At 41.9% G+C, this 26672-nt stretch overlaps 2 protein-coding genes and 1 long non-coding RNA gene across 3 annotated transcripts in view; 1 reads left to right on the top strand and 2 right to left on the bottom strand.

Moving 5' to 3' along the window:
* Positions 1-2412, bottom strand: part of taf1 (TAF1 RNA polymerase II, TATA box binding protein (TBP)-associated factor) — a 40792-nt gene extending 38380 nt beyond the window's left edge. Inside the window, exon 1 of the mRNA XM_056284576.1 lies at positions 2404-2412. The gene's annotated coding sequence lies outside the window, so the exon portion shown is untranslated. The remainder of the gene's footprint in view (positions 1-2403) is intronic.
* On the top strand, positions 1929-20390 carry LOC130116613 (uncharacterized). The gene is made up of 3 exons (XR_008810589.1): positions 1929-2037; positions 3324-3430; positions 20316-20390. It is a non-coding gene; the product is annotated as an uncharacterized LOC130116613 (long non-coding RNA).
* Positions 4676-26672, bottom strand: fam76b (family with sequence similarity 76 member B). Its single transcript, XM_056284577.1, has 10 exons — positions 26550-26672; positions 25147-25211; positions 24965-25019; positions 24655-24810; positions 24388-24572; positions 21386-21436; positions 21178-21255; positions 20912-21047; positions 20709-20810; positions 4676-7695 (listed from the first exon to the last, which is right to left on the bottom strand). The coding sequence occupies exons 1-10, from the start codon at positions 26634-26636 to the stop codon at positions 7606-7608; spliced, it is 1005 nt and encodes a 334-aa protein (XP_056140552.1). The 5' UTR covers positions 26637-26672; the 3' UTR covers positions 4676-7605.

The raw sequence follows: 26672 nt of genomic DNA, 5'->3' as shown, positions 1-26672 counted from the left end.
ATAATAATAACTGCAATAGCAGCAACAACAACATATACACATAAAACAACTTTTGCTGATGCAATGAAGAAAAAAAAACCTCCCAGACATTTTGGTCCTTGGCTTGGCATGCATGACATGATTTGGCCCTTGGGGAAAACTAAGTGGTGAACCCTGACGTAGGGTATAAATTCAGATGAGAGCGAACAGTAAAAAAAATGGCAGCGTTGAAATGGCTCAACAATGCGCAGAGTTGGCTTAATTTATAAGCTGTTTATACCTGGCATTAACATGCGTCTTGGATGATCTGATCACAAGTGGACAGCTCTAAGTACTTTAGTTCACACCATTAGAATGCATCTCGAGTGACCACTTGTGATCAGATCTCACTTAACCGCTCTATATGCAAATAAACATGCACATCACTGTGGAAGGGGGTGTGGTTTAGCCTCAGCTGCAAGTGAAGAGCAACACACCGGCCCCTGCGAGTGAATGAATGAAAAATGTCATTAAATAAAGCTTGTGTTATTCGCCCAAAACTGTGTCCAACTTCATCTCGAACCCTCCCCGTGGCACGTCACATTCAAGTAAATGAACAAATAAACATGTATAGAAATACAGAGAGGAGTCGAAACAACAGGCATTTAACAAAATGAGGTATCTTTGCCCACTCGAGTCTCATTTTAATGCGCCATCAATTAGTATCACATATTTCACATCTCTAAGTTATTACTGTACATTCTACTACTACTACTACTACTTTTGGCTGCTCCCGTTAGGGGTCACCACAGCGGATCATGTTTCCATTTCTTCCTGTCCTCTGCATCTTCCTCTGTCACACCAGTCACCTGCATGTCCTCTCTCACCACATCCATAAACCTCCTCTTTTCCTCTTCCCTGGCAGCTCCATATTCAGTATCCTTCTCCCAATATACCCAGCATCTCTCCTCCACACATCTCCAAGCCATCTCAATCTTGTCTCTCTTGCTTTGTCTCCAAACCGTCCAACCTGAGCTGTCCCTCTAATATAATCGTTCTTAATCCCGTCCTTCTTCGTCACTCCCAATGAAAATCTTAGCATCTTCAACTCTGCCACCTCCAGCTCCGCCTCCTGTCTTTTCGTCAGTTCCACTGTCTCCAAACCATATAACATAGCTGGTCTCACAACCACCTTGTATACCTTTCCTTTAACTCTTGCTGGTACCCTTCTGTCACAAATCACTCCTGACACTCTTCTCCCCCCTACTCCAATCTGCCTGCACTCTCTTCTTCACCTCTCTTCTGCACTCCCCATTACTTTGGACAGTTGACCCCAAGTATTTAAACTCATACGCCTTCGTCACCTCTACTCCTTGCATCCTCGCCATTCCACTGTCCTCCCTCTCATTCACGCATATGTATTCCATCTTGCTCCTACTGACTTTCATTCCTCCTCTCCAGTGCAGACCTCCACCTCTCCAGGCTCTCCTCAACCTGAACCCTACTCTCGCTACAGATCCTAGTGTTAGCCGTAAACATCATAGTCCACGCAGACTCCTGCCTGATCTCATCCGTCAACCTTTCTATCACCATTGCAAACAAGAAAGGGCTCAGAGACGATCCTTGATGTAATCCCACCACCATCTTCAACCCATCTGTCATTCTAACGGCACACCTCACCACTGTCTTCATACATAATCTGCACCACTCTTACATACTTCTCTGCCACTGCTGACTTACTCATACAATACCACAGCTCCTCTCTCGGCACCCTGTCATATGCTTTCTCTAAATCAGACAAATCAACTTGAACCTGAAGTTTTAACTTGAATGTGCGAGCGAACGGGGGCTCTTCCGCAGTTGTGGGTCTGCTGTGTTAAAAAATTACAGACGAGGTAATAAAATAAAAATCCCAGAGGAAGCTTTGGTGCCCGCCTAGTCAACTGACATCTTCTGCAGGCGGTCCTAGGCCAACTCCGAATGTGGCCTGAGCCATCGGATCTCAAGACACGCTGAGTGCATTCACACTTGGAGATGACCACTTGTGAAAGGATCACCCAAGACGCATGTTAATGCCAGGTATAAACAGCCACTTAGAAAAACCATGTTATGTCCCTACAATTTAGGCTTTGTGTTTATATTGTGGACAGCGATTAGGAAAATAAGACGGTATTGTTTTGGATTGCCCTTGTTTTTACTTACCCGACTCGGTTTTTTTTCAATTGGCCTTTGTTAATTTTAACACAACTCTACGGGAATAAAGTTAGTATGAGGACTGACTGACTCAGGTCGCTCGTGCCAATTCTGAAGTTTAGGAAGAGGAACACTTACAACCCTGTTGCTACGTTTGCTGCAGACACGGCACCCGTTTCCGATTGTGTTGGAAACAAAAAGGCTAAAGAATAACAGTGTTAAGCTATTTAAAGTTGATTCATTGCCACTTACCTCACTTGACTTTTCAGATACGGTGACCCTTGCTTTTAGCCAGACTGGTGTATGTGCTAGAGGATCACTAAGGTTAGCCGGCAGTTATTTCTCCAGCCAAGTGGGATGGCTCGATAAGACGGCGTGCTACAAGCTAACGTGGAAACATCCTCTCTTTATCCGCCAGATAACAGTTAAGCAACCAGTCGTAAACAACTGCAGTCAACACAACTATCGTTGGAAAAATATTATTTAATGTGTTTGTTAAACGGCTCGAATAGATACAAATTCATGTCATTTCATTTATTTATGTCGCACGTACACAACCGCCGCTTCGCTTCTTCTTCTGGTTCTGCTTCTTCTTCTGAGAAATTTCTTCATGGCGGCAGGCAAACATCTTTCCGGTGGATTACCGCCACCAATTGAACAGGAGTATGAATAGGGGAAATACTTTAACTCAATTCTCAAAAATAAATATGTACATAAATAAACAAACAAACTACAAAAAAATCAAATTCAAATCCTGCGAATCAATCCCGTTGTCCTTGAGAAATACAATGAGTAATTAAAACACACTCATTTGTACACCTTTACTGCTCGGGGCCTTCCTAAATCTCTCTCTATATGATGAACGCTCCAGTTCTCTTTAACTCATCTCCCTAATGGTAAACCGTTTAAAACAAACTGTCAGTTTGACAAAACTTTGCTTTCATTTCACATATTGGTTACAATTCTCTCCCAAGATAATTTGGAGCTTCCTTTGCGTTTACACATAGGGCACATTTCTGGCTTGCTAATAGTTGTATTAGTAATAGCAGTAGCAGTACAATTCATAAAACTCCTTTTTAACTATTACCATAGCATTCCCTTCGACACTACTAATTAGGTCGAATCTGGCACAAAATATAGGCGTACAACTTAACTATTCTTTTTTTTTTCAGGCCGCTCTGATGGCCGAGCGGAATAAACTGCCAACCCACTCGTCATGTGGCTGGGAGGTTCGTATCCCAGACTCGCCGTAACCGGTCACGGCTAGAGCGTCCACGGGGTAAGGCATTCATTAGGGCACCCTTCCCGAGGGATAGTGGGTGTAGATCGGTGTAATGTTCGGGGACTCGTCGTTCTCCAGCGACCCCTCTGGCCCATTCGGGCGCCTGCAGCCAAGCAACCGAAAGCATTCTCCCTACGTCTCCTTCGCGGCCTGAGGGTAATGCAATCCACGAGAGGCTTCAGCGTGTAAAATAGCGAGCAGCCGACACGAGTTTGAAGGAAGCTGGTGTTACGACTATCTCCTTCCTGTGGAAACGTGAGCCAGGGGAGTTATTCGACAAGAGTTCCGGCCATATGCCATTGGGTTAATCGAGTGGGATAAGCGGAAAAACTTGAAATAAATTTATTTTTAAAAAAAACTATTTTTTTCTTCTTTATGATGTAGACGAAGTTTACTCCCACATGATTGGAAACAATGTCCTCTCTAGAAAGGCGTTGGAGGATTTTTTTTGATTGATTTCTTTAACTGGTGTGGTTGAATAACTCCAACGACAAAATGACAGATGACTAAGGGAGTGAGAATGAACCCCACAGTGTACTCAAAACAACACATTGAGACTCCAAGGTCCCATCTATTCTCTTTCTTCATTTCAGGTAGTGAATTCAAATGTATGTGGGTTATACCGCAGATTACGCCAAGGGTTAGAGCTTGACATTTTTGTTCTTGTTGTGAGACAGTTTTAAGGGCAGGAAAAGGAAAGTCGCATGTAGTTACCTTACCCCATCAGACCAAACATCTTGTGCCTGCCTGGGAACAATTTCAAGAGTGAGGGTTAATAACCTTTTTCTTTTCCAAATTAAACTTACAATCATTTCTCATAGATGTCTTATTTTCTCGATGATCTTGGATGTTTTGTAATCAACCAATGATCAAATCCCTTTTTTTCCCTGGTGTTCTCTTGTAGCATTCCCGCCTCCTTAAATTTGATCTCTTGACTACAGCATAAGTAATAATAAGGCGTGCCTGAAAACAGCCTTCAAAACTGGCACAAGTGTAAACTAATTTTGGCGTGAAAACATTTTTATACCTCATCCTAGATGTCAAACTCACATCATCCCACTCACTTCACCTGCTTGACAAATATAATTTCCCTCTTAGTTAACAGATTTCAGTGCAGACTTCAAAATCAAGAGCAAACTTTTAGCTTAGTGGCTTTTACCATCCTCTCTTTGGGGATAAATTGTTAAGTTGACACTTAAATAGTTAATAATATTTTATACTGTATAATACTTTGGAGGTAAATAAGCCAGCACCACTTAGGGGCAAAAAAAACAAACAACAAAAAAACCTGGACAAAGTAATTTCTTACATTATATATAAAATAATTCTTGTTCACAACCAAAGGTACAAATGGTCCCCAAATAGAGGAAATAAACTTAAAAGTTCAAATGAACTACAGGTTAATACTTGTAAAAACCAACAATGAGATTTGTTCAGCCAGTTTTAATAGTTTTAAAATGTTGGGTTTGGAAAAAGTACAAAAGTGATCCTGTATGCCACAGTATGAAACCAGTTCAGTAATGCAAGGTGAAAGGTGTGTTTCTTTTAAAAACATTATTCTACAGATGTGCTAATTTCAACTGGCCTTACCATACAGATACTCACTAGAACAGATACAAGCAATAGTTTAAATACAATGGCTGACCCCAGCGAAAACCTTTACAAGTGATTCTTAAAAAACTTATTAAAAGAGGGAAAAGAGAAGTTTAAAAGGACATTACAGTACATGAAACCACAATGCCAGCCGGTATATGGCAGTAGTATTGGGCAGCATGGTGGCCCAGTTGTTAGCACTGTTGCCTCACAGCAAGAAGGTCCTGGGTTCAAACCCTGGCCATCCCAGGTCCTTTCTGTGTGGAATTTGCATGTTCTCCCCATGTCTGCATGGTTTTCTGCCGGGTGCTCTGGTTTCCTCCCATCATCAAAAGACATGTATGTTAGGGTTAATACTCCTGTCAATGCCCCTGACCAGGGAAATGGCATAAGAACTGGAGTTGGTCCCTGGGCGCTGCACTGCGGCTGCCCACTGCTCCTAGTGTGTGTGTGTGTGTGTGTGTGTGTGTGTGTGTGTGTGTGTGTGTGTGTGTGTGTGTGTGTGTGTGTGTGTGTGTGTGTGTGTGTGTGTGTGTGGGAAATACACGGCTGCCCACTGCTTCTAGTGTGTGTATAGTAGGATGGGTCAAATGCAGAGGATCAATTTCCCCATGGGGATCAATAAAGTATTTCTTCTTCTTCTTAAATCATGCAGTATTACAATCGTTCCACTAAAGAGAAACAGCAAAGCACTACAGCTGTCACACAGTGAGAAAGAGGGCAGTCGAGAGGTGTCTCTTAGAAACAGCCTTTCAAAATGTTCATTGGTTGTTTTCGGATTTATAGCAAGAGCTCTCTTCTGCTGGCCAGCAACTCTGCAATCACCCTGCCCACATTTGCATACATTGTAAAGTTGAGAGGGTCTCTGTCAAGGAGAACTTCTCTTCCATAATCATGTCCATTTAGAAAAATATAACTAATTGCTATTGAAGAAAATCCCAAAATGCGGGAGAATCTGAGTATGCTGTGAGAAAAAACAAAAAGCTAAGTATTACAGTTGAATAAATAAATTGCATGACATCCATAGAAATCAAGTGGATATATGAAGTTGAAAAAATGTTATCCACATAGGCAAACCATGCTTTTTTTTCTTTTTTTCTTTTTTTTTTTTGGCCCGGCAGTGTTAGAATGAGGGCTTCATCCTCCACTTCTTCTACAGTCACATCCCATCCAGTGGCAAAGTCATAGTCAAAACATCTGAAATATGGTGAGAATTGGAGGATTGATTCAATTGATGATTTTCCATGTACACCATGATCTCTGGATTTACCAATTGAGAACATACACCGATCAGCCAAAACATTGAAACCACCTGCCTAATATTGTATAGGTCCTCCTCATGCCACCAAGACAACTCTGATGTGTCAAGTTATAGACTCCACAAGACCTCTGAAGGTGTCTTCTGGTATCTGGCACAAAGATATTAGTAGCAGATACTAAAAGTCCTGTAAGTTGCGAGGTGGGGCTTCCATGGATCAGACTTGTTTTTCCAGCACATCCCACAGATGCTCGATCAGATTGAGATTTGGGGAATTTGGAGAACTCTTTGTCATGTTTCTCAAACTATTCCTGAACAATTTTTGCAGTGTAGCAGGGCGCATTATTCTGCCAAAAGAGGCCACCACCATCAGGCTATACCGTTGCCATGAAGGGGTGAACTTGGTCTGCAACGATGTTTAGGTAGGTGGTATGTGTCAAAGTAACATCCACATGAATACCAGGACCCAAGGTTTCCCAGCAGAACATTGCACAGAGCATCACACTGCCTCCGCCGACTTGCCTTCTTCTCATAGTGCATCCTGGTGCCATCACTTCCCCACCTAAGTGACACACATGCACCCAGCCGTCCACATGATGTAAAAGAAAATGTGATTCATCAGACCAGGCCATCTTCTTCCATTGCTCCATGGTCGAGCTCTGATGCTCACGTGCCCATTGTAGGCACTTTAAGCAGTGGACAGGGGTCATCATGGGCACTCTGACTGATCTGCAGCTAGGCAGCCCCATACGCAGCAAGCTGCGATGTACTGTGTTCTGACACCTGTCTCTCATACCCAGCATTAACTTTTGCAGTAGGTGGAGCTACAGTAACTCTTCCGTGGGATCGGACTAGACAGGCTAGCCTTCGCTCCCCACATGCATCGATGAGCCTTGGGCACCTAACACCCTGTTGCTGGTTGTCCTTCCTTGGACCACTTTTGGTAGGTACTGACCACTGCAAACCGGGAACACCACACAATACCTGCCGTTTTGGAGATGCTCTGACCAGTCGTCTAGGCCATCACAATTTGGCTCTTGTCAAAGTCGCTCAGATCCTTACGCTTGCCCAATTTTCCTGTTTCCAACACATCAACTTCAAGAACTGACTGTTTACTTGCTGCCTAATATAGCCCATGCCTTGACAGGTGCCATTGTAATGAGATAATCAATGTTATTCACTTACCTGTCAGGGGTTTTAACGTTTTGGCTGATCAGTGTAATCAATGTCGATGGCCATGAACGAGGAAACACAGGCGGGAGAACTTTCACAGTGTTACGACAATGAAGCCACTCTGTATTGTTACTGATAGGGCCTATTGTTAGGGTAAGAGCAGTGAACCTCCTGTCCGGTCAAACTTTTTTCCCTTTGAGAGGGCGGCAACTTGTTTCATCAACTCTCTGTTCTTTGCCTGTGGAAATGAAAAGACAGGTAGGGTTAGAAACGAGGTACTGACCTGTTTGACAGAAAGGGTACTTTCAACAAAATGTATTGGAAGAGGCAGGTGTGACAGGACTGTATAACACCACACACAACAATCAGAGAAAGTTGTTTGTATTGTGATTAAAATTACCAAGACTATCAACCACCAACATTTGAATACTTTTGTAATAGATACAGTGTTTCCCCACACATAGACTTTACTTGGGTGGGCCACCCAGGTATATTAACGGCCGCCCAAGTATATTTGGCGATCCATTTTAGCATTTCTTGTTTTTATTTTGTTATTCCTCTGAGAGAACGACGCCATCCGCGATCGAGCAACTAATGAACAATCTCCCCTCGCTCTACCCCTCCCTTACCCCGTTCGTTCTGCTATCGCAAGAAGGGTCTACTGACAATCGAACACACTCTGCAGAGAAACAGAGAGAGAGAGAGAGAGATTCTCTGGTATTACGTCGTTAGAATAGGCAGACAAGGATGGGTGACTCTTCAATTTGGGGCACTTTTGGCTTTTTGAAATTTTGAAAAAATAAAAAATAAATTTCTTTAAAATCTGTTTTTTTTCTTTCTCAAAAACTCTATTAAGTGGTCTAGAACAAATATCTTAGCATAGCTTTGATCATCCTACAAAACAAGTTCGATATTATGATGCTTTTTTCAAAGTTGTAACAGCAAAATGTGATGGTAATGACAATTTTCACTTTTTGGGGAAAAATTGGCTAAGTCTTAGACTTGCTAATGTAACTTGTTAGCTAACATACAGTGTACAATGAATATATGTGAATAAAGTGAAATTTCTTATTTCTAAACAAAAATACTCAATTAGTAACTATTTTGGTAATGTCGCCTAATAAATATACTCTCAGATCAGGACATATAAATCTTCAAATTACTTACAATTGTGGAAATGAAAAAGTCATGTTTTTGTCATGACTGGTCATGAGCCTCTGGCACTTCTCATTTCCATGGCAACCACATTGTTGTTCTTTGAAAAAACGTTATTGCTCTCTAAAATGTTCGGTGATGGTAATGACAGATGTATGAGGGACAGCGATATTTAACTATAAAAAAATGTGCATACTATATAAACCATGAATTTGAAATATGCCTTTTTAAATTATTATGAGAAAATGCATTTTTATTACTTTATTATAGAGGGGAAGTTAAAAGGTCTGGGTTGGGGACAAGCCCAAAACAGTGAAATTCTGGCACATTTGAATTTTCAACATACTGAAAAAGTATTAAAATGTCATCATTGAAACACAAATCTTTTTTTCACAGATAACACAACATAACTCAAAAAAATACAATAATTGTTTTTTCAAAAAAAAATTTTTTCTTGAGACTCTACCCTGGGGACAGAAAATCTCCCTTAATTGATGAATCACCTGGATATTTTATAAGCATGGACAGGTAAAGCAACTCCTTTTCTCCTTATTGTGTAATTGTTCTCTGACTTTGGTAATAGTTTCAAATTCTATGAAAGAAAGCGGCAACTATGCTGCATTGGTAGTTACAAGACTCAAAAATGTATTCAGCGCACGTAACCTGACCATTGCGCAACATGCAGCAAGTTAACCTGGCTAAGATTATACCAGTGTTCCGCGATTTCAGTTAACCGCGGCCAACTGTGGTCCAAAATAAACAATTCATGAGTTTTAAATTGTGTGCCGTTCTGAGTAGCATGATGAAATCTCGCGTCATCCCGCTCGGGACATGAATCATCCCTTTGTGCAGCGTATCCACGCTGTATACGCTACACACCCGCTAGTCACTAAGTACTGTATATATAGGGTTCAGTACTATCCGCAGTTTCAGGCATTCGCCGGGGATCTTGGAACATATCCCCCACAGATAAGGGGGGACTACCGTTTTCGGTTCGGGCTATGGCAGTTAGAAAGACACAGATGAACTTAAGCTAAGATTAGACTACTAATTTTTCGTGCATTTACTCAGCAGCTAAATACTCTGTTAAAAAAACACACGTATTTGTTGTTTGTCACATGCAGTAGACCATTTTTGTGCCGGCAGGTAATGCCAGCCCTTTCTGCTGGCTGCCACCACAAGTATATTTCAGACCTGTGTGGGAAACACTGAGATGAACAAAGTGCTTGGAAGACATTACAACTTCAAAGTAACATGTTAGTGTTCTGTGCATGGCTCCGCAGATTTTGAGAGAAGCTTACTTTATACATCAACAGTATACTTCAAGGACACAAGAAATGCCAAGATATTGGAATCCAAGTCCTGCCCACTGATTTTACAATAACCATCTTCATCACTGCCCTACGCAACTAGGAAAATTTCAATGAAAATAGGTAGTTCTACACATTTCCTTTATAATATTACAATATCCACTGAATGTAATCCATTGTTGTGACACAGAACAAGTTTACAAGCCTTTTTATATTCTCTCTGATACTGAGGAGGAAAAAAAGCATGGTGATCATTCAAAGAAGGTATGCAAATATGGGTGTGACCATTGATCATGTGTAATATTCAGAGGATTGGGGATTGTTGCAATCACAGCATTGTAAGATGGCGAAAGATGTATAATGACCGAAACCAACAACCAGTTTCATGATCAAATATGGGTATGCCCATTAACTAGAGTTTCGATGGCCATGTGTACTATTCACAAAGGGTTGGGGAATAGTTGCAATCACAGCTGTAAGATGGCAACAGATGTACTCTTAGCCCCCCCCCCCCCTCGGTTCAGGGATGGTCGTTCCCTCTTAACATAGATGGCCTCTTTGACTTCCCGTTCAAACCATCGTTCCTCCCTATCAAGGATGTGCACATCCTCATCCCTGAAAGAGTGGCCACTGGCCTGTAGATGGATGTAGACTATGGAGTCCTGGCCTGTCGTGTTAGCTCTCTTGTGTTGTACCATTCTTTTGGCAAGCATCTGTTTAGTTTCCCCAATGTACAAGTCACTGCAATACTCCTGGCACTTAACAGCGTACACTATATTGCTCTGTGCAAGGGGACCTAATCCATGGGGTGGACCAACTTCTGGTGCAGATTTTTAATGTAGGATATCCCAGGTCCTTTCTGTGTGGAGTTTGCATTTTCTCCGTGTGTCTGCGCAGGTTTTCTCTGGGTGCTCCGTTTTCCCCCACTATCAAAAAGACATTAATGTTAGGGTTAATACTCCTGTCTGTGCCCCCGACCAAGACATGGCAAGACAAACTGGAGTTGGTCCCCGAACGCTGCACGGCAGCTGCCTACTGCTCCTAGCTCCACAGCTAGGATGGGTTAAATGCAGAGCAAGAATTTCCCCACAGGGATTAATAAAGTAATAAAATAAAATGAAATAAAAATAAAAATCTTGCAATGCTGTGATTGCAACTATTCCCCAACCCTCTGTGAATAGTACACATGGCCACTTTTTTGTCATGTTTTCATTATCTAAATTGGTAGGAATAGTCAAGGAAAATTACCTGGTGGATTTGCATCCTAGTGGAATTTACATGACCTTTTCCTAACCCTGCCACTAGGAAGCAGGTTTACACCGGGGAAACAAATGTAGCCTATTAAAGCCACAATTTTACCATAATATCTGATTTTCAAGATGGGACCTAGTTGGCACTAGTTTGAGGAGGTCATAATGGACAGTCGACACATAAACTTGTGTTTGAAAGTTCAGGATTAATTTTCTTGCCTTCTATGCACTCAGGAGCATCACAATTATTTAAATTATTTAAGAGTCGAGACTTGATGTACTATAGAGGTGTGATCTTGACAATGACAATGGACAGTCAGTAATGGACAATGAAAGTAGAAAGTGAGAGATAAGGAAAAGACTGGAGAGAAAAATCTTATCTTCATGGATTTTTTTATTAATTTCATTTTGATCCCACACCTGTTTCTTGATATGGTGTACAGTATTGCGAAATTGAACTCTAACACACACACACACACACACACACACACACACACACACACACACACACACACACACAAACCCCAATTCCAATGAAGTTGAGTAAAACGTAAATAAAAACAGAATACAATGATGCAAATCCTTTTCGACCTATATTCAATTGAATACACTACAAAGACAAGATATTTAATGTTCAAACTGATAAACTTTGTTTTTTTGCAAATATTCACTCATTTTGAATTTGATGCCTGCAACACGTTCCAAAAAAGCTGGGACAGGGGCATGTTCACAACTGTGTTACATCACCTTTCCTTTTAACAACACTCAATAAGCGTTTGGGAACTGAGGACACTAATTGTTGAAGCTTTGTAGGTGGAATTCTTTCCTATTCTTACTTGATGTATGACTTCAGTTGCTCAACAGTCCGGGGTCTCCGTTGTCGTATTTTGCACTTCATAATGCGCCACACATTTTCAATGGGAGACAGGTCTGGACTGTAGGCAGGCCAGTTAGTACCCGCACTCTTTTACTAAGAAGCCACGCTGTTGTAACACGTGCAGAATGTGGCTTGGCATTGTCTTGCTGAAGTAAGCAGGGACGTCCCTGAAAAAGACGTCACTTGGATGGCAGCATATGTTGCTCCAAAACCTGTATGTACCTTTCAGCATTAATGGTGCCTTCACAGATGTGCAAGTTACTCATGCCATGGGCACTAACACCCCCCCATACCATCACAGATGCTGGCTTTTGAACTTTGCGCTGATAACAATCTGGATGGTCCTTTTCCTCTTTAGCCTGGAGGACACGATGTCCATGATTTCCAAAAACAATTTGAAATGTGGACTCGTCAGACCACAGCACACTTTTCCACTTTGCGCCAGTCCATCTCAGATGAGCTCGGGCCCAGAGAAGCCGGCGGCGTTTCTGGGTGTTGTTGATATATGGCTTTCACTTTGCATGGTAGAGTTTTAACGTGCACTTGTAGATGTAGCAACGAACTGTGTTAACTGACAATGGTTTTCTGAAGTGTTCCTGAGCCCACGTGGTAATATCCTTTACAGAATGATGTCGGTTTTTAATCCAGTGCCGCCTGAGGGATCGAAGGTCACGGGCATTCAATGTTGGTTTTCGGCCTTGCCGCTTACATGCAGATTTCTCCAGATTCTCTGAATCTTTTGATTATATTATGGACTGTAGATGATGAAATCCCTAAATTCCTTGCGATTGTACGTTGAGAAACGTTGTTCTCAAACTGTTGGACTATTTACTCACGCAGTTGTTCACAAAGTGGTGAACCTCACCCCATCCTTGCTTGTGAATGACTGAGCCTTTCGGGGATGCTCCTTTTATACCCAATCATGACTCACCTGTTTCCAATTAACCTGTTCACCTGTGGAATGTTCCAAACAGGTGTTTTTTGAGCATTCCTCAACTTTCCCAGTCTTTTGTTGCCTCTGTCCCAGCTTCTTTGGAACGTGTTGCAGGCATCAAATTCAAAATGAGTGAATATTTGCAAAAAACAATAGTTTATCAGTTTGAACATTAAATATCTTGTCTTTGTAGTGTATTCAATTGAATATAGGTCAAAAAGGATTTGCAAATCATTGTATTCTGTTTTTATTCACGTTTTACACAACGTCCCAACTTCATTGGAATTGGGGTTTGTATATACATATATATAAAAACATGTAAAGTTTTTTTACACAAACACACACACACACATATACTATATACACAGTACAAGCCTGCCCAAAAAGTAAGCAAATTTGTGTTTGGTAGATTATTTCTCTGTTGTAACAATGCTTCTTGGCAATAAATCTTATACCGGTGGAAAGCCTGTTTATTTCCCTTTTAAATGGTGCCACATTTGTAAGGAACATGCATTTGTGGGATGAACAGCAGAGCTGAGTATGTGGGTTGCGCCCATGGAAAATTTGCCAAATCTTCTCTGCCAATGCCAAACAGCTTATTTTGCTGTTGCTATTGACTCTTGTTTTGAGCTTCTGGTGCCCAAGGTGCTGACAATCAGGTGCCTGATATAAGATTTATTGCCAAGAAGTATTGTTACAACAAAGACATAATCTACCAAACACAAATTTCCTTACTTTTTGCGCTAAGTTATATATATATATAAAGAATTTACTTGACTCGCTGGATTTATATATATAAAGAATTTACTTGACTTGCTGGATTTATATATACATATATATAATAGCTTTTTTTTCTGGAAACCATCAATGGTGTAGATAAAAGTACTCAACAAATGAAGAGCGGAATATTAAGATAGATGTAGGAAAAAAAACTTAATACATTTCAGTACAAGCTTGTTTCGTGCGTCGCGCACTCATCAGCTGCCAATGTGATTAAATCATGTTGGCAGTTGATGAGTGCGCGATGCACAAAACAAGCTTGTACTGAAATGCATTAGCGTTTTTTTTCCTACATCTATCTTTACACACACACACACACACACACACACACACACACACACACACACACACACACACACACACACTATTTGGACAAAAGTATTGGGACATCTGGCCATTACACCTACAGGAGCTTTTATGACATCCCATTCTAAATCCATAGGTATTAATATGGAGTTGGTCCCCCCTTTCCAGTTATAACAGCTTCCACACTTCTGGGAAGACTTTCCACCAGATTTTGGAGTGTGTCTGTGGGAATTTTCGCCCATTCATCCAGAAGAGCGTTTGTGAGGTCAGGCACTGATGTTGGACGAGAAGAACTGGCTCGCAGTCTCCATTCTAGTTCATCCCAAAGGTGTTCGATGGGGTTAAGGTCAGGGCTCTGTGCGGGCCAGTCAAGTTCTTCCACACCAAACTCACCCAACCATGTCTTAATGGACCTTGCTTTGTGCACTGGGGCACAGTCAAGCTGGAACAGAAAAGGGCCCTCCCCAAACTGTTCCCACAAAGTCGGAAGCATAGAATTGTCCAAAATGTCTTGGTATGCTGAAGCATTAAGATTTCCCTTCACTGGAACTGGGCTCAGCTGTTTTCACCCGGAGTGCACGGGAATGACTGTCCTACCCTGGGTGTCCATGAATAGGTGGTAACTGGAGCTAAGACCAACTCTCTCTTTTGATAACATGACACTGCTTTCAATGGGCTTGAGTCGCATTAGGTGTTTTCATGGATAAAATGTACATTTCGTGATTTATTTGATGACATGTTTGTAGCTGACGAGAAAAGTTTGATTGAAGACTGAGTGCGGTCGATTTCCGGATGGATAGATGTTTTCACCGCACGGCACCGATTGGCTCTCTGATTTTCTGGCTATCGCAAACTGTAAAACGGGAGAAATAAGTTGTTTCGGGGCACCGCTAAACTCAAATATTCAACCAATTTAAATGCAGTAATGCTGTCACAGGTCTGCAAATTGCAAGGCAGTATCAGCTCAAATGCCAACAAGTCGCCTGCCCTCGTCTGACAGTGAACCCACTCCCCTGGAATTAGATTCCCCTTTTGGACTAAAGCCTCGAATAATACGGGATATTTTGGATTGGGTTTACTTGTCCACGCTTGATCCTAACATAAAAGAAATGTCCTTTTTTCAAAGTCAATCGCAATACTCAGTCGAGCAGCAAGACATTTGATCAATTTACTGGCTTTCCCGTTTTGTTTTGTTTTTTTGTAATTTTCTTTCAAAGGCAAAGGATCGATTTCGGATGGAAAATGGGAGACGCCAACAAACTGTCTTTTGCCGTTTTCCTCATCTGATGTTCTTCAGGGGCTATCCTGGGCTGTTACTACAACTCGAACTGGGAAAAGGAGCGCACCAACCGATGCAGCATCAAGCCCTGCTACAGGGATAAGGACAAGAGGCAGCACTGCTTCACCATGTGGAAGAATGTGTCGGGCACCGTCGAGGTGGTGAAACAGGGCTGCTGGTTGGACAACGTCAACTGTTATAACAGCAGTGAGTGTGTGAAGAGGAAGGAGAGCCCCGATGTTTTTTTCTGCTGCTGTGAAGGAAACATGTAATGAGCGCTTCCTCTATGCCCTTGATGCCCGCCTCCACAAAGCGAGTCCCACCGCCAGTCCACGGCCTACAGTGTGCTTACTACAACTCGAACTGGGAAAAGGAGTGCACCAACTGCAGTGGCATCGAGCCTTGCTATGAGGATAAGGACAAAAGGCAGCACTGCTTCGATATGTGGAAGAACGTGTCAGGCGCCGTGGAGGTGGTGAAACAAGGCTGCTGGTTGGACGATGCCAACTGTTACGATAGCAGCGAATGTGTGGAGTGGAAGGAGAGCCCAGATGTCTTCTTCTGCTGCTGTGAAGGAAAAGTGTAATGAGTGCTTCCTCTATGTTCCGCCTCCACAAAGCGACTCCCACCGCCAGTCCACAGCCTACAGTATGTATTGTTGGCTCAGAAGCATGCAGTTGCACTTCAGGAAGACGAGAGAGGAAAAGCATTCTATGACTCAAGCGGGTACAGTGGGGCCTCATAATGAGTCCTCTACTGAAAACCCTCCCCACCAGGGCCGAGGACGCAAGCACAGATAACACTTTCATGGCCAACAAGTGGATTTGAGGGAATCACTCTTGGTGTTTGGCCCAGAAGTCAAGAGCAGTGTCAATGCCTATGTCTTGAATAGTCTCAAAGTATTTGGTGACCTGTACTACAATATTTGTTTGCTGCACTGTGCTGCGCTTCTTGTGAGACTTATACCGGGACAGCATGCAGGCACATTTCCTTGGTGGGGAGTCATCGTCCTGCTCCAAAATGGCACCAAAGTCACCTGGTTCTCCGTAAATCTCTGCAATGTTCTCAACCTCTGCGATCAGTGTGTCATGGAAGAAAAAATATGTTGGGAATTAATGTTGGGTTTAATTTATGCTATTTGTTTTCAAACATTTCCTGGAATAACATTACCATCATACTTTTGTTAAGTAAAAAGAACCATACCCAATTTCACTCTTTGAAAATAAGTTGCTCATATTTTAGTCCGATTGTCCTTTTATCATGTTATCAGGGGGTTATTGAGAGAGTGGAATGGCCCTCTGAGCAACTGGTGTGCTGATGTGGTAATGTCTAACTTTTCCTATGCCAGCAAAAATGTCAATTTTAAATATTTAATGGTGGGGGCTTCTCTTCTAAAAAATTGTATTGAGATGATGTGACACGTGGGCTGAGTTATAAAGGGAAAAAGTAGATTGAAAGCGGTAAGGTCCCTGAGAGTTTTTTTTAACTCCTCTCTGTATTTCTTCTGGAATACTGCACTCCCCTTGCAGGTCACATCCGGATCCACCCAACTTAGACCAAATTGTGGGTCCAACATTGTGGCAAGGAAGTACATGTTGTGGTAGAAAGGCTCTTCCTTCCCAGTCTTCTCAGCCACATTGATGTACACAAAAATTCTTATGAATCTTTTCAGGAGTGACTCTCACAGTGCTCTTAGGCTTCTTCCATCTTTAGAAGATGTATGTTTAGCTCCAGTACAGTAGGGAAGCAAAACAAGAACGTTGGGGCGTCTGGGTGGTGTGTCAGTCTATTCCGTTGCCTACAGATATGGGGATCGCCGGTTCAAATCCCCGTGTTACCTCCAGCTTGGTCGGCGTCCCTACAGACACAACTGGCCATGTCTGCGGATGGGAAGCCGCATGTGGGTATGTGTCCTGGTCGCTGCATTGGTGCCTCCTCTGGTCGGTCGAGGTGCCAGTTTGGCGGCGGCAGCGGGGGGGGGGGGGGGAATAGCATGATCCTCCCACACGCTACGTTCCTCTGGTGAAACTACTCACTGTCAGGTGAAAAGGAACGGCTGGTGACTCAACATGTATGGGAGGAGGCATGTGGTAGTCTGCAGCCCTCCCCGGCTCGGCAGAGGGGATGGAGCAGCGACCAGGACAGCTCGGAAGAGTGGGGTAATTGGCCAGGTACAATTGGGGAGAGAAAAAAATGGGGGGGTGGAGGAGACAGGAAAGTCATTCCCCTGTTGACCCAAGGAGTTCCGTGTCATTTTGAGTCCATGTCCTCCCTCAAGTATTCATCATGAAGATGCTCTTCCTCACATCCTGTCTCATCTACTGGCTGCTGGGGCAATTAAATCTTGAAGGCACACTTCATATTGGCAGCGTTATCAGTTATGATATAGATTATGTTTTGACTGAAGCGATATTCTTCAATGCTTTCTTAAAAAGCAGCAACAATTCTTTTGCCATTCCATCTGCCTGTAAAACGCCTGCATTCTAGCAGGTATGGTATCAGAGCATACTGTAGGAACCAGTTGAACTGCAAATTGCATGTGCAGTCACTCCAAGAAAAGAGCGCAGTTTCAGTTGTTACAGAGACAGCTGACTGACTCTCCAACCTCTCAACAATAGTTTGCTTAACTTTGCTCACCAACACAGGTATCACTTACTCTGAAATTGTTCTTCTTGAGATTGGTATGTACTTACAGTCCATAACTTTGAGATTTCTTCAAGTGTTCATTCTCTACAATAGATAGGGACAAAGAGCAGCCAATGATCAGATCTTGAATTATGGCTTGACATATCACTTGCTGCCTAGGGAAATGTGGCCTGTAGACTGACATCTTAGAAAAGCATGTTGTGACACTTGTTTGGGTGGCATGTTTTTTGTTGTTCTGCCTTTTACTCCAGGAATCTGAAAAACAAAGGGAGAATTCAGAAAATGTTTAATTTTATTACAAATAACAATTCCAATTAAGAACAATCCAATCAGCACTTCATTCTAATGCCCGTGTCTCCAAAATCATGCATGCCATAATCTGCCGTACAGGTTATTATAAGATTGAGGGACAAGACAAGCTAATGCTAAATCAATGGTCATAAAGCCAACTACTTGGAGACAGCTAACATTAACGTCAGCAACTAACGTTACATATCAATCTAGCTTCACTTACCTCTCTGGGTGTTTTCGTTGAATGGGCGGGTAGAAACTCGATGTGATGCCAGACGTTTCAGCGATCAATACATGACAGGACTTGCATTCAGCACTATATTTCTTCTTGAAATTTGTGCTGCAAATGACGTTTTTGTGAATCAAGAAACCAAATCTAACTATAGCTGATTGCTTGCTCATTCCTGGCGCTCAGTTGGAATGGACTTCAAGGCAGTGTTGCACTCTGAGATCAATGACATTGCACTATTCAATACAATGTGAATTAAGGGATTAATTTTATTGGGTCTTTTTTATTAACATGTATAAATTATTTTGGGAGTATGAAAAACGGAAAGGTTTACTGTTGTCACTGGTGGGGGGGAAATTAAATAAATAAAAACTGTCTCAAGGTCTCCCTCTAAAATTATGAGTCCAACCAGTCCTCAGTCTGAGACTGATTCAAGATCGGGTAGAATTGTTTTCAATTCCGAGACGAGACCGAGTAAGTGAAACAATGGTCTCGAGGCCAAGACTGGACTCAAATACTACAACACTAATGTCAGGTTATGCAATTTCGATGATAAAGGCTTGATTTTATTTCTATAAGGGAGCCATTTGTTCCCATTAATTTCAGTACAGTATGAAAATTAAGTTGCAGAGACTGGAAACCTGCTTGAGATAGGTAATCTATAACAGCGAACATTCTGTCACCATTATTTGTTGTCAAATTAAGCTATTATTGCATGGTAATGCAGTTGAAATCAAGGATTGTTTTGAAAAATCTTGTTCTGCATTCCAGTAGTGGTGGGAAGCTCCGACTTCCAAGATTTGAGAGTCAGCTGCTGAACAGCATTGCACTCATGAGCCATATCATACAATCAAAACTGGAATAAGCAAACATGGACATTGTGAAAAGGATAATGTAAATTTGGTAGCTTCTCACATTTAAGATTGCTGTTCTGCAATCTTAAATGTGAGACTGCAGAACAGCAATCTTCTTCGTCATGACGAAGGAGGAGAGGATTAGGAATGATTATATTAGAGGGACCGCTCAAGTTGGACGGTTTGGAGATGAAGCAAGAGACGCAAGATTGAGATGGCTTGGACATGTGTGGAGGAGAGATGCTGGGTATATTGGGAGAAGGATGCTGAATATGGAGCTGCCAGGGAAGAGGAAAAGAGGAAGGTCAAAGAAGAGGTTTATAGATGTGGTGAGGGAAGACATGCAGGTGGCTGGTGTGACAGAGGAAGATGCAGAAGACAGGAAGAAATGGAAACGGATGATCCGCTGTGGCGACCCCTAACGGGAAAAGCCGAAAGTAGTAGTAGTAGTTCTGCATCCGACTCTCAAGTTCAGACGTCTGAGCTTCCCTCCAGCACTGTAATGCACCACCTAGAAGACTTTTCAGACAATGTGTGCTTTCAACAGCATTACCACACAACAGCTTAAATTTGACAATTGAAAAATAAAAAATAACACCAGTTGAATGTTCACTGTAATGGATTCCTTATCTAAAGCAAGTTTCAAGTCGATGCAAGTATTGTACTGAAATGAATGAAAATCAGTGGCTGGCTGGAAGGTAGGAAAAATACACTCAAAAATCTAAATAACTGTAGCATACTTTGGAAAAGGGTTGAGAATAATGTGAAGTATTTGACAGTCGTAGTAAATGGGCTTAAACATGCAAAAACACCAGTATGGTCTTGTACGTGTGAGATGTCTTAGTTTTTTTTAAATTAAATATGTGTGTGTGTTTGTGTGTGTATGTATATATATATATATATATATATATATATTTATTTAGCCATTTTCCTCCTTTATTTTATAGCAATTGTCGAGAAAGAGACAGGAAAGGCAGGGGAGAGAGAGAGAGGATGGCATGCAGCAAAGGGCCCAGGCCGGATTCGAACACAGGCCACTGCGGTAAGGACTCAGCCTTATGTGGTACAAGATTTTTACAGCCTGGTTGACGTTTTGACTATGATACTGCCTAAAATTTCCTAAACTACAAGTAAGACAGTTACATACTGCAGACACCAGATCTCGCACAATGACTAATTTTGTCTTAAAGTGGAAAAGTATATTCAGTTTGGGGTTTTTTTTCTCCCAAAGCGATGAGTTCAACTGACCACCAGCTGGTCTTGGAATGTCCTGGTAGCTAGTCAATGAGTGTTTGCAGGACATGTTAAGTCCTGAAAATGCCTGTTTTTTTCTAACTTACCTGTTGCTGTTCCATGGCTTCTTTGTGTGCTTTCTCCATGTTGTTCATCTTCACTCTCATATTGGATTCCTGGTATTGAAAGTCTGCTTTGAGCTCTGTGAGCTGGGTGCGAAACATACAATCAATAATTCAGTATTAAGTTTCTATGAGTAATGCAGCTTAAAATAATTTAGGTCAGAATTCAGCTGAGATGGTTGCTGCACCTTGCGATCCTTCTCTAGGATGGTCTGGTCCCTTTGCTGCAGAAGTCTCTTCAGTGACATTACCTCCTCCTTCAGTTGGCTAATGAGAATGAAGTTGTCTGTTCCACCAGAATCCATAGATTGAGTGATGGAACTACTGATAGGAGTAGAGAGGCAAGAACAAAAACAGCACTCAATACTGTTTAAGGTGGTTAACTCAAATGAGCTACAACAATGTCAACAACAGGAGCCTGCCCAGGGGCTGAACCTCTTTCTGTGAGCTATACCTGTCCCCATTGGATGGCTTCATCTCCAGTTTTGGTTTTTTCTTTGGAGTCTCCTTCTGGATTGAAGACGACTTATGGCTGCAATGAAGATCAAACAGAGGAATTTTAACCCAAAAACTCCAATGTGTTATCTTTTTTTGAAATAAAATATATAATTATTATTATTGGGTTGAAGATGTTAATTTTGAGAGAGTAAAGTTGATCGTACCTCTGTTTCCACAGTCCGGGCTCCTGCTCTGGACTCAGGCTCCCACTCAGTCTGTATACAGATAAGTTGTGTGTCAGTTGGCAAGATATAGTACATTTCAATGCCTCATTTAATGCAAAACTAAAAACAAGAAAACAAAAAACTGCACACAATGTACATCATACAGTATATGATAGCATGCCTTCCATTAGCAACTACTTCTGGTGTACTCTTCAAATTATTTCAGGATTCTATAAACTTAGTAAGTTGAAGGAGAAAAGCATTAGTGAGTGGGCAGCCCACTAACCGTGAATACTCGCACACTACCCCCCCTCACCAGTGAAATGTGCAAGTGAATGTTTTCATTTACAGTGAAAAAGAAGACGTGCAACAAAAATTAATTTTACTATACCAAAGAATTACAGGTTTTCAAAAGAATAATCTTTAGCTTTATTTTGTCAACAAAATGTGACTTTGTATGACAATAAATCCAACGCAAGAGAGTTGCAGCACTGCACAGATGTCACACACTCTGGTATTTCGGTGTTCATTAGACTGCAATAGATAGCTTATAGGACTATTTGCACGGGACTAGTATTACCTAGGGACCTCTAGTAATTTGTAATAATTGCGGGGGTCATCTGTGATCTTAATCCTGTGCAAATCGGCCATGTCTGTAGTTTGTAAAGTAAAAATTTCAGCACAAATAATTTACCATATTTCAGCAAACACAGAGGTCATCTGATAATATTAGCCCTGTGAGAATCTGCATCTCAGTATTTTGTGTCTTACATGTCTTTGGACTGTGGGAGGAAACCCATGCAAACATGGGGAGAACATGCAAACTCCACCCAGGATGACCCACCAAGGTTGGACTACCCTGGGGCTCGAACCCAGGACCTTCTTGCTGTGAGGCGACCATGCTAACCACTGCGCCACCGTGCCGCCACATATGCAATGCATTAATATCTCAATTGGGTATTTATCTTGACAGACTATAGAGTTTAAAAACCGGCCATCAATTTGACCGCCCATGGTCGTTTTAGGTAGGAGTGAAATCCTGGTCGTTCTAGTGTTAAGAAACAGATTATGTATTTTAACGCAACATCAAACTATACCGATATAAACAGTATTGTCTCATCCTATATCTTGTTTGAAAATATATCGATATAATGTAAAAAGTCGATGTACCACCCAGTCCTAGGGTTAAATGCAGAGAACAAATTTAATTTCAATGTATGAGAGTTGTGAGAAATGACAATAAAGAAATTATAAAAATAAATCTTATAATATTTGTCGGAGCTAGTATGCTGTTTCTGCGCTTTTGTATCACAGCGCTTTGTCGGGCATTGTCTCGGATTCGGAGCCTATTATAATGAGCATTTATGTAGATCTATAATTAACCATGATTAGAAAAAATTGTCACAAGCTGTTATGTCACAAAAAGTTCATAGATAGGAGGGACCTCAGGATTACAAATCTGAGTAAAATACACCAAACCTTTTGGAAAATGTTTTTTATTACTAAATAACAATACAAACAACAATACTGTGTAACAACAGAATCCTTAACAATGAATGCCTTTAATTAAACCAAAACATATGTGTTGCACCACTATGCTGTCCATCTCAGTCGAGAACAGAGAAATGTCTGGCTGAGTCCTTCCCAAGTCATGCCCCCCCCCCCCCCCCGCCCCCAAGTTTCGAATATTCGCTGTTGATTACTACCGAAGCTCTGGAGCCCAAAAAATGGTTTGGGACAACCCTACATTCCACACAGCTGAAAGTTCTAACAAGTTGAAAGGTGAGTTATCATGTGATAACTCGTATTTTCACACCACATTTTTTTTTTAAACATAATTACCACAGTGAAATTGACTCCTGACAAGCATGGTGTAATGAAAGCTAGACAATGTCCCCGGTGACACAGCGGCTGGGGAAGGGGAGAAATCCCACATTAAACAAGTGTGGTTATCCTAACTGGGTGTTTGTCAAAAGCCAGGAATACACCCAAACAGTGCACCAGCCGATCAAACAGAAGAGAAGGACAACAACTACCGAATCATAAACCAGGAGTAATTCTGTATGTGGCGAGAGTCCGAAGAGCTGAGATGCATATTTTCCAAACATCGCATCCCAGTTGCTTTCAAACCCCAAAACACGCTGCATGAAAAGTTGGTCCACCCCAAGGCTCAACTCCGCCGGCACAAACAAAGCAATATAGTGTACGGTGTTAAGTGCCGGGAGGATTACTGTGACTTGTACATCGGGGAAACCAAACAGACGCTGGCCAACAGGATGGCACAACACAGAAGCGTTTACATGTCAGGCCAGGATTCTACACCCACCTACAGGCCAGTGGCCACTCTTTCAAGGATGAGGATGTGCACATCTTTGATAGGGAGGAACACTGGTTTGAACAGGGAGTCAAAGAGGTCCTCTACGTGAAGAAGGAACAACCATCCCTGAACTGAGGGGGGGGGGGGGGGGCAAGAGTACATCTGTCGCCATCTTACAGTGCTGTGATTCCAACCATTCCCAAATCCTCTGTGAATAGTACACATGGCCATTGTAACTCTAGTTAATACTCACAGCATTCTGCATATGAACCACTGTATTGTTTATAAGGGTGGTGATACCTGCAGTCAGTTGAGACTGAAGAGGTCACTTAGATGAGTGATGAAACGTTTCTCCCAATAATTCCAATATATTTCAGCATCTCTGATATATTCTCTGCACCATTGCAATTTATCACCTCTACTTTTGTCTGTATAAGTTAATCCTTGGGTATATACCTGAAGGTTGTTGTGTTGTAGTGTTGTTATTCTATGTTAAGTAGACTGAGAGAGCCACAAAACCGCAGTCAAATTCCATGCATGTGCAAACCTACATGGCAAATAAACATGATTCTGATTCCGATAAACGTTGTGTCCAGGTGAACTGATTCAACTTTCTGTTTTTTCCTTACCTGGATTATTGAGCATGCATAAAGACACTAAAATGTAATGCAAGAGGAGGACCTACTTGTGGTGAGAGCTGCTATGCCTGTGTTGGTGGTGATGATGGTGATGATGCTGTCTGGAGTGGTGATCCTTCTCATTCAGAGATGAAGAGTTGGAGGAGCCAAAGCCCTTCCTCTGCTCCTTGGTCTTCTGAAGGACACGCCGGTATGACAGAGTGCAGAGCCAGCACAGCAGCTTACCATCCACCTGAACACAAGACAGGGCTCATTAGATTGTCTTTACACTGTGAGTGTTTTTTTTGTCTATCTTTACATTTTCACATTTATACCTTTCTTCTGCCCTCCTCCTTGCGGTCAAAGGCGCATTGCTGTTTGCACTGCTCACAGGTCTGTGGCGGCCCATATTTCTTTTCTGAGTTGGTACAGCGCTGGCATTTTGTCCCTATAAAAGCTGCTATGATGTTACAGTACTGACAGGGTTTGGGCTGTGAGAAGGAAACAAAACATCAAATATAGAAAGGGGAAAAGACCTACTTAATCTGAAACAATTGTTTGTTGTACAGGATCGACAAATAGTTTATACGTGAATTATCGTGAATTGCTGACGTTTGTGAAAAAGTAGTAAAATGAGTCGCTCACCGTGCCAAATTGTTTTACGTTCTGGGCACATTTCTTGCAGATCGTATTTGTTTTACTGTAAAGGGAAAATATCAACATAAGACATCAAAGACCACCTCTGTAAAGCATTGCACAATACCAGAATCAAAACAGCCTGAGATCTACAACGAGGTACTGCAACAATAAGCGTTGAAGAATCTCACCTTTCCTGCTGAAATTCAGATCTGCAGTACGTGCACTTCACTATGGGATGTGCGATGCGGCATTCCTTTTACAAGAGGAATAAATATTAGAACATTATATTATCTGCTGACAACACTGGCATGTACATTTTCAAAAACACGCATTCTAATGAACTCACAAAAGTCTAATTTTGCCAATATTTTCATCAGATCATTCAGCCAAAACATGCATTTTGCAATGTAAAAAGATGGGGAGAAACACCGCTCTTTAAATCATCGAGTTAAACAAGGGCAACATATTGGGTGGGAGGATTATTCTTCAATCTGAGCTCAAGTCCCCTTTACAGCAATCATCAATACTGCCAGTGTCCTTGATCAGCATACATATTCCCCACATCCCATCCAGGGGGTGTTACTCCGAATCGGATCCTACACTCTGTCCTCATTTGATGTGTTCACTATGAATGTATTAGAAAATCCACATTTCTCCAAAGGACTGGTAAGAAATTTTAAGTTTGAACCACCTGATTTGGCTGTTCTCTGCTCTCTTTGCTATTTTCAAAAGAGGGAACAGTTGGAATACAAGAAGGTGCAAAGAGATGGCTTGGAAACAGACCCAGAGCAACGGTGTTAATCAAGCCATGAAGACTATCCTTTCTCAGTATGGCCAAACGATTTCAACAGCATATAATCCTTAAGTAATGCATTAGCTCATTGTGCATTTATAAATTATCCCCGGGACAGAAATGTCCACTTAATAACATGAAACGCATGCAAAACGAGCAGGCGACTTGTTCCACAACATTACTCGATTAACACTAATGCTCTGAATCCCAGTGAAGTCAGTCATTGTACTGGGGATAATGGCTACTCTTCCCCTTCCCTCCCCTTAAAAAAACTCTTTTTAATATTGATATATACACAACTATTAGTAATGTCTTGTTGATAGTTATACACGCTTAGTAACTAACTAGAAACTAGCCTAGTAACCAAGCAGCTCCTGCACCCACAAAAGAGACAACGATCAGGCGACCCAACTGTACAACCAGATTTGAACCACTTGAAGAGCAACAAGCTGAACTCTTAAAGAAAACAGAAAAATCGTGTCGACTCGTACAGCAAGAAACGATGTAGTTTTAAACAGGATGTCACATTATATAATGCAATCCACCCCGATAAATGGATAGTATGGCTTTGTGGCGTGGTCTATACAAGGTTGTTATCATAGTATTAGTGTTCTCAGGTTGGAGAGATAAAAGCTGTTACGTAATCAGAAACACACAGGCTATTGCTTAGCATCCACATAGAGATCAGCCGGTTCGTCTGCAGATCTTTGCATTCAGTATATGCCTATGAGAGTGACAGGCAAGATGACGTTTACTGGCGGGCAAAATGCTGCCGGCAAGTATCCCCCCTCCCCATACCTTGCAGAGTTGCTGCCCCTGCGACAGTTCTTCGAAAGGGTACCGCTGGTTACACTTCGTACACGCGTACAGAGCCGACGTAGCCATCCTCGCCGAACAAAAGTCACCAGAGTTTAAAATGAA

Source organism: Lampris incognitus, chromosome 8, assembly GCF_029633865.1.
Source record: "Lampris incognitus isolate fLamInc1 chromosome 8, fLamInc1.hap2, whole genome shotgun sequence".
Taxonomy (NCBI): domain Eukaryota; kingdom Metazoa; phylum Chordata; class Actinopteri; order Lampriformes; family Lampridae; genus Lampris; species Lampris incognitus.
This window is presented reverse-complemented; position numbering and strand designations above follow the sequence as displayed.